The sequence below is a fragment of the Branchiostoma floridae genome, chromosome 13 (assembly GCF_000003815.2).
Source record: "Branchiostoma floridae strain S238N-H82 chromosome 13, Bfl_VNyyK, whole genome shotgun sequence".
NCBI lineage: Eukaryota > Metazoa > Chordata > Leptocardii > Amphioxiformes > Branchiostomatidae > Branchiostoma > Branchiostoma floridae.
The window spans coordinates 5,046,872-5,055,010 of record NC_049991.1 but is presented as its reverse complement, the minus strand read 5'-3'; the positions used below and the strand labels follow the sequence as shown (position 1 = coordinate 5,055,010).

At 40.4% G+C, this 8,139-nt stretch overlaps 1 protein-coding gene across 1 annotated transcript; it reads left to right on the top strand.

Moving 5' to 3' along the window:
- Window positions 1-14: 14 nt before the first annotated feature.
- On the top strand, window positions 15-1,802 carry LOC118429190 (alpha-tocopherol transfer protein-like). Its single transcript, XM_035839642.1, has one exon. It carries the CDS (start codon window positions 335-337, stop codon window positions 1,202-1,204), a length of 870 nt encoding a protein of 289 aa, XP_035695535.1. The 5' UTR covers window positions 15-334; the 3' UTR covers window positions 1,205-1,802.
- Window positions 1,803-8,139: the final 6,337 nt, after the last annotated feature.

Sequence of the window (8,139 nt, the reverse complement as noted above, 5' to 3'; positions counted from 1 at the left end):
TGCAAATTGAATCTTTAAATTCTCATAGCTACAAAATGTAACAATTTGCATCAGTCCGTAAAGAGCCATTATTGAGACATTCTACAAACACCATGGAAGTATGGCTACAATTAGGCAATTTGAGTTTGGATTTAATGGTCCTTGAATAATCTAGTCCATCAAAGGCTCTGTGTACCGAAGGCCGTGTCCTTGGTTCACCCCAACACCAGTTCTTTCATTGCGATCTAATTGAAAGAAAAACTGGTCTTTCAACTCTCGAAGAAGAATAATCGTTGCCTGCATGATCTGAGCTTATGACGTCCTCGACCCTAATACTACACACAACATAACAAATATGGCTGACAGCAAGATGTCACAAGAGAAGTACGCGTGTTCCCTCAGTCATGCTTTACAAATGAAGGCAGAAACTGAACTGAACGAGAATCCGGCACGAAGGGACCAAGACATCCAAGCACTGCGGGACATGATCAACAATCGGCCGGGCCTCAACGCTCGCAAAGACGATGGTTTCCTTCTCCGTTTCTTACGAGCCAGAAAGTTTGACCACGACCGTGCCTTTGAATTGTTAGAGAACTATTATCAAGTTCGCGCTAGTGCTTCTGAGATCTTTGACAACTTGCTACCCTCAGCAATAAGACACGTACTAGACAAAGGCGTTGTGACAGCCCTACCAGGTAGTGACAAAGACGGAAGGAAGATCATCATCTTTAGGCCTGGGCGGTGGAACCCAGACGACTGGCCGATATATGACAACGTGAAGGCAGTGATTCTATCCATAGAGTTGCTTCTTGAGGAGGAAGAAACCCAAGTGAGCGGTCTGATCTTTATACAAGAAGAAAGCGGCGTCACAGCAAGACACGTGTATCAGGTAGGCCTGAGGTATGCACGTACAATCGCCAACATTTTTCAGGAAGCCTTCCCAGCAAGAGTAAGGGGTGTTCACTTGGTGAATGAGTCGTTCCTTGTCGACGCAGTCTTCGCGATCATCCGGCCATTTCTTAAAGAAAAACTCAAGGAGAGGATCAAACTACATGGTAAGGTGTACGAGACCTTACACGAGGTGACAGGTACTGAGGTCCTACCATCCGAGCTCGGTGGAGACGGGGGTCCATTGGATGAGATGGCCAAGGAGTGGAGAGAGAGGTTGATGCGTTTTGAAGATAGAATGGTGGAGAATAACATGTTTGGTATGGTGAAACTCTGAACATTGTAAGTCTACAGGAAAAGCTTAACTAAAGATGATCCTTCCACAAGCTACTAAAGCGTGAAGATCTAGACCTTAAAGAAAGGAGTTATTTTTTTTTAATTTTCATTTAGAACTATCATTTTGTTCAGGGAAAAAAAGGATAAATCGTCTCCAAGCAGATGTAAGTGTGAAAGATTTTTCTGAGATACGGCCGGGCTTCTCTGACAGTATCTAAGAAATAGAGCAGTCAAACAGTTGAGTACAATGCCAGAGTTGTTAAGGGAAAACGGATCATGTCAACACAATATCTTAAACCTAGTCATTACATGAAAGATGTGAGGTATACATGAATATATTAATATAGGCGTACGTAATTAACTTAAGGAGATGATCCTACGGATTAACTAAACTTTAAATAAGTAATAAACAACACTGTAAGTGATTGGGACTTACCCCAAACGTTCATGCTAAAAAAATGATCCTACACCTATACTCTTACTCTATACTTTTATTTTTGTGGGGGCACAAAACACAACGACATAACAGGGATATTCGGTTCTGGGTTGACAGAGTTCGTTCTTAGTGTCAGTTGACTAGATTATTCAAGACTCAGAATGAACCACCAAAAAATAGTTACTCAAGCAACTGGATATGGTTTTGACACGGTCAGACGTTTCGGATAGAATCCACTATCCTTCGTCAGTGACACTGAAGCTTAAGAGATCTGGAAGAAACAGGTCTTTTTTACTCTAACTATGAATGAAGACAATTTCAGTTGTCCAATAGAAAACGTTGTAAGACAACTCAGACTGAAGACAATTTGGACGAAGGATAGTAGATACTATCCGAAACGTCTGACCGTTTCAAAACCATATCCAGTTGCTTGAGTAACTATTTTTTGGTGTATCGTATTACCTGGATGTCTAACCTACATCGACGTGTCAGAATGAACCATTTCATGGTGCCTAATATGGAATGAATGATTTTGTGATCGCTTGTTGGTATACTGAGAATAAATAAAGTGAGGTGCTTGTCTGAAAAAAAAGTGTCGAGACACAACTTTAATATGTTGTTTTACAATAACAAGTGTATGCATGTTATATACATCCCTAAAATGTTTCGATGAACTTGCCCGAGCGCTTTCTCATCAGCATTAGACACGTCAAACGTTAGGTTTCTTAATAGTTATCAGACCCACGCATTACGTAACTTAAAGGTAAAACCAGGTTAGACTCTTTGTATATGTTTAATTTTAGGCCTTTCCCCCATAAAGTACATAGATTTAGTGGGCAGCATCTGAACTTGTTGGTTGGACGTAGTTAAGTACGGTTTCGTGCAATATCTCTCAAGTTCTGTATCTAGGTAGTACGTAATTTTCTCAAAAACAAATCTACAACTGCTTGTAAAAGAACAAGATTGCAAAACTTCGTTGAGATTTTACGAAAGGACAAAGGTCAACATACTTCAGGCTGTTTACAAGATTGCTTCTCATATCCGTATCTGTATCTATATAGCCGGTATACGTACAACCTACTCTCCAAGCAGAGGTTAGGATCCGGCTGTTTTTTTAACGTTTTTTTCAAGCAGAGGTTAGGATCCGGCTGTTTTTTTTTACGTTTTTTTTAGTCGTTTTTATCGGGCTTTCTATTTCTTTTATATCTTGCTGTGTCAAAACCTGTGTAAAATCCTGTTAGGCCGGACACAACAAAAAAAATGACAAAATAGACAGCCCGATAAAAACGACTAAAAAAACGTTAAAAAAAACAGCCGGAGCCTAACCTCTGCTTGGAGAGTACGTATAACCGTCCTTCGGCGTAACACTCCAGCTTCGCAGACAGCAGCTGACCATATTACACTGAACGACCCGTCACACTGAATTTTTGAACACATCAATCCTAGGTTGGTAACTCTGGTATTTGAAGGCATGACTGTTTGTTGTTCTTTTTTTTTAAGCTTGTAGTAGATACGTATCAGTCGGTACTTCCACCAGTTTATTGGTCATTTTGTACATCATGCAAAGTATGGACATTTTTCTTCAGTCTTCAATGACGACATCAACTGCAGTTTTATTTTCATTAAGGTCACACTAGCATCCCTGTTGTAGTACTAAGGTGGTTCTTTGCTTGCAAAGTCAAGAAGTGATTTTAAAGAAATGGTAGTGTGTAAAAGCTACACGCTGGTGTCAACTTGAAAAGCGAGCTAAGGAAAGCTGTGTCTCTATATAGTTTGCGTCTGTTTCTCCACAAAATTACAAAAAAAAGGGTTTCGTACGATACTTTAACGGACAAGTTAAATGCCAACATACCTATTGTTCCAAAAAATTCACCTGCTTGTACAGACGAAAAAGTGCAAATGTCATCGAAGTCTTACATAGGAACAATCTTACTTCAGACTCATCACAATATTGCTTTGTATATTCACGTGTCTTCTAGATCGAAGGTGGGTGGTTCTCCGATAGTACAATGTAAGGGTTTTTAAAAAAAGGGTAGTGTGTGAACGTAGAACAAAGTATTAATTGCAGAGTCTGTTTAGGAATTGATAATAAGTGCACAAGTTATCTATCTAGTGAGAGAGGCTAGTTCAGTAATGACAATAAGTGCAAAGACTGATAGGTTGTACCTCAAGTTTATTATGGTTAAGAGTAGGGCTGGGTATCGGTACAGCGTACCGGTACAAAACCGGTTTTTCTTATTGGACCGGTCCAGAAAAACCGGACCTGAAAAAATTAGGTGGAGCGGATGTTGGACCGATTAGAAAATCAACATGTTATGTTATCAGGCATTCACACGTTTTGGCGCTTGCAGGTGGGAGAAAATAACAAGAGTGAAGTAGAGTAGAGTTTATAGTAATTTCTACCAAGTTTTACAGCCAATCGTACAGGTGAAGTTAGCGTTGTGAGATTTTAAAACGCCAGTGTAAGTCTAATATTCCACCAGACAGATTTCTTTGTAGTGAAATGGACCATTGGTATGAGTCATACTGACCAGGTTCAGGTCCGGACCTGGACCTGATCCTTTAGACCTGAACCGGACCTGGACCTGAATTTTCTTTACCGGTACCCAGCCCTAGTTAAGAGTAATAACAGGATTTATCGTCGTGTAAAAGTGAAACTGTGAGGACTCAAATCTTGAATCTCTTCTGAATTTATATCTTTGAGCAAAAACCATATACTGTACGGTTACTTCGAACGTTTACTGCCTCTTCGAAGCATGATAATATATAACCATTGTATCCTAAGGGCAAAATACTTTATATTGAAGAATGTATGTAAGCGTGACCTAATTAGATGGAGGACATCTGATGTCATTATGTTACCTTCAAAGAAGGGAACATATTTGTTTTTGCTTTGTTTCTTCTTCTCCGCACAAATAAGGTCAATGACCTGGACCAGACGGCTGTCACCATGGTAACCGGTAAAGTAGCAGGCACCATGTGGTGTTCGGCTACCTAATGTAGCAAATGTCAGATCTAGAGGGGCTCGGGTCACTACATTTAGAAATGTGTTCAAATAAGAATGAACAAAACAGTTGCCAGTGTTAGACAACAACATGTGAAGGTAACATTCTGTATTTGCTTGCAAATATTACCTTTCTAGTTTTATAACGTAAATTTGACCTCAATTCGGTTGCCAGTGCAACAAAAGTCTTGACAGTCTTAAATATCCATAAGGAACCCTTTTTGTTAACTTTTTGCTTAATACCATTATTTTTAACGTAAATTCCCAATTTACACAATTCTAACCAATAAAATCACACTGATGACATTGTAATTACGTCATATTACGTCAAACACTCGTTCTCATTGAAATGTCGAAAATGGCGTTTTTTTGGTCGAAAAATAAATCGGCTTTATTTTCACTGAAAACTACTTGGTTGTTTGGGAAAATTCCTCTTTTAACCATAGCCAAAAAATGGCAACTTATTATTTTCGGTCCCATTGGTAATGCATTAAAGGGCATGTAACAAACGTTATCGGTAACGTCTGTTACAACAGTACCCAGACTTTACCCTGTGTTCTTCGAAAGGACTAACCTTATCGACTACATCATTTAGGTATAAGTGGATGTCCCTAGGAACATTTGAAAAGTAGGCAGCTTTTTTACACCAGGTCAAATAGAAAGCTTAGACAGCATCGAACAATGCTGGTAACGTTTGTTAGAGTCTTTTCTGTACAACATTTTGTTAAGCAAGGTGGGATACAAATGACAGTCAACAACCCTTTCTTGTTTCTTTAGAAAGCCAGAAAAACTGTAAAGCGTCACAAAAACGGCCATTTCTAGTCTTATACGTGCATAATATAACCGTGGCAACCATCGTACTAGTGGTGGTAACGTTTGTTACAGAATCTGGCGACAGGCATAAACCACATCACACAGCCTCCAAGATCAGTGACAGGAGCAATCTGATGTGATCGGACAGAGGGCCTTGGTAGCTGGTTTCACCTGCCGAACAACCATTCTGGGAACTGAATTGTTAAATTTCTGGCTACTATTTGAATTCTTCTTTTCTTCTCAGGCGACAGCCATTTTAGGGGGTGAAATCCCAGCCGTGGCTATAATAATCTTCTAACCCATCAACCTATACGAATGTTGTGGTGCATCTTTTGTAAAACATTACTGGGGTTGTGGAAAAATGAAGGAACCGGTGATGTTGTCTATAATTTGCTCCATATCAAGGCGTAAAGTCAGGCGACAGCATTTCGACATCTAAATGAGAACGAGCCCAAGACGATACATAAACGACAGGTAAGATAAAACTATCCACACCATTTGGAAATTACAAAGGGAAGGCTGAATGATCCCCTTCCGTCCTATGAATTAAAAAAGCCCAGTCCAGATAGGGTTAACTTAACACATAATAAGCATCTACTTTAAATTTTGTTCGCCATTAAAGCATTGATAATAACAAGTGATCGTGAACATTAAGTCATTAAAATGCAGTAGATAGTGAAAGGCTGGGATCCGACCAGGTTTTTTGCTCAAATTAGCTTACATTGTGAATTCTACATAAAAAAATACTTTAAACACCATACTGTATTATCGGAGTACAATAAATTCTTATATAAGCACTGCCATAAATGAATAAAATAAATAAACATACAAGGATATATTAATTTGCAAACGATAAAAGGAATGAGATTGAAACATTAAATTAAAAATCCCAGTTTTCTTCTGAAAACCTTAATTCAAACTCCTGTTCCCGATCATTTATAGCATGCAGTTAAGGCCACAGCAAGTAAATTTTATGGATGACATCAGCGCGCGCATTAATTTTCGCCTGATTTGAAAAAAAAAACAAGAAACCTTTTCTTCTGCAGGGATGGTCAACATGACATATGTTGTATTGTAGCCTAATAATTACCTGCATGTATGCAGGTATGGTTTTGATGCTGGTGGGAACTTTTCGGTAGCCGGGGATGTAGGGCGCTGTATCTCGTGAACGGATGGTGCGAGCACGACGATTTTTGGTACGTGGGTTGGGGGTGGTAGCCTAACACTCAGGTTTGATTTTGGGCCTCCTGGCGTTTGAACTTGACATTGCAGGTGGCATTTTTGGTGTTTTGGGGGCACTTTTGGCGCTGTGTGTCCGGAACGATACGCGCGATTGCGACGAGTTTTGGTGCATGGGTGGGGGGTTGTTGCCTGTTGCCTAGGATTGACTTTGGGCCTTGTCGCGTTTGAACTTGACCCGGCAGGTCGAATTTTGTGTCCGAGAGGGGTGTTTCCGGAGTTATATCTTCTGAACGGCTGGTGCTGGCGCGATGATATTTGGCACATGTGTCGGCGGTGGCTGAATAATGCTCAATTTTGATTTTGGCGCCCTTGGTGCTTGAACTTGACATTTTAGGTTACCTTTTGTGCGGGCACGGGGCGTGCGCTGTATCTCCGGAACGCAAGGTACCATTGTTTTGCTATTTGGTACGTGAGTTGTTTGTGGTGTCCTGGTGGTCAGGTTTGATTTTGGGCCTCCTAGTGCTTGAACTTGATACTGTATAGGTTGATCCTGTTTTTGTGTGGTTGGGGCATCCTCCCAATATCTGCTTGGTTTTAAAAACAGATTATGGTTGGGTGTAGAACCATCATCTGGCCTGGGCCACCTTCAATGTATCAGGTTACTTAGTGGCACTGACAGTTTGCCAGATGACGGGAGTGTACAAGATTATATATCTGTTGGTCAGGTATAATTGGAGTTTGCTTATTACTCTTTGTGGTGTTTCTAGAGCTGTATAGTACTGAGTTTTAAGTTTCGGTACAAGTTCCTTTACCCTGTTGGCAATCATGGTTGAACTTGAACTTAAACAGAAGAAGATGCAATTTTCTAATGTGGAGGAGAACTGTATAGAGTGTGGGCATAAGAGAAAGGTATGTGTATGATTTGTCCTGTGTTTCTTTTTGTTTCTTTGGTAATGCCATTTCCATACTGTATACAGGTAATTTGTTGTTTTGGGCTAGTCATATTCCCTTGGTTTTTGGGCCTGCTTAATCTATGGTACAGGCAGGGTTAAGTGGTGGAGGCTTAGCTTTGTTCTGTTTTAAATTCAGTATCGTTGGTTGCATTTTGTCGCGGCAAATATATGATGAAATTCCCCTTCTAAGCAACTGCTCATTGGTTTGCGGGGATGTTTGCTGGGTGTTTGCTCTGACTACAACAGCTTCTGAACTTTTCAAAGCTTCCATTGCCAGTAGTCTGTGTAACACAAACTCCGCTGTCCAGGGCTGTAACTGGCCCCTCCCCGCGGGCCGGCGGATGTTTGGCGGGCTGCTATAAGCGAGATTTAATCAGGCTACATTGCCAGCAGCTTGCCATCTATAAATGGGATTGACAAGGACATTTTTCATAGTAAATTATGCTGTTAAATTTGGCTTAGATACTACAGGAGATTTAGGTTTGGGTTGGATGGATTGAATGAAAATATCATACCACCCTGGGGACTAACTGTTGCTGCTGCATGGG

Coding starts and splice junctions, on each gene's coding strand:
- LOC118429190 (XM_035839642.1), top strand. CDS start 335: ATGGCTGACAGCAAGATGTCACAAGAGAAGTACGCGTGTTCCCTCAGT.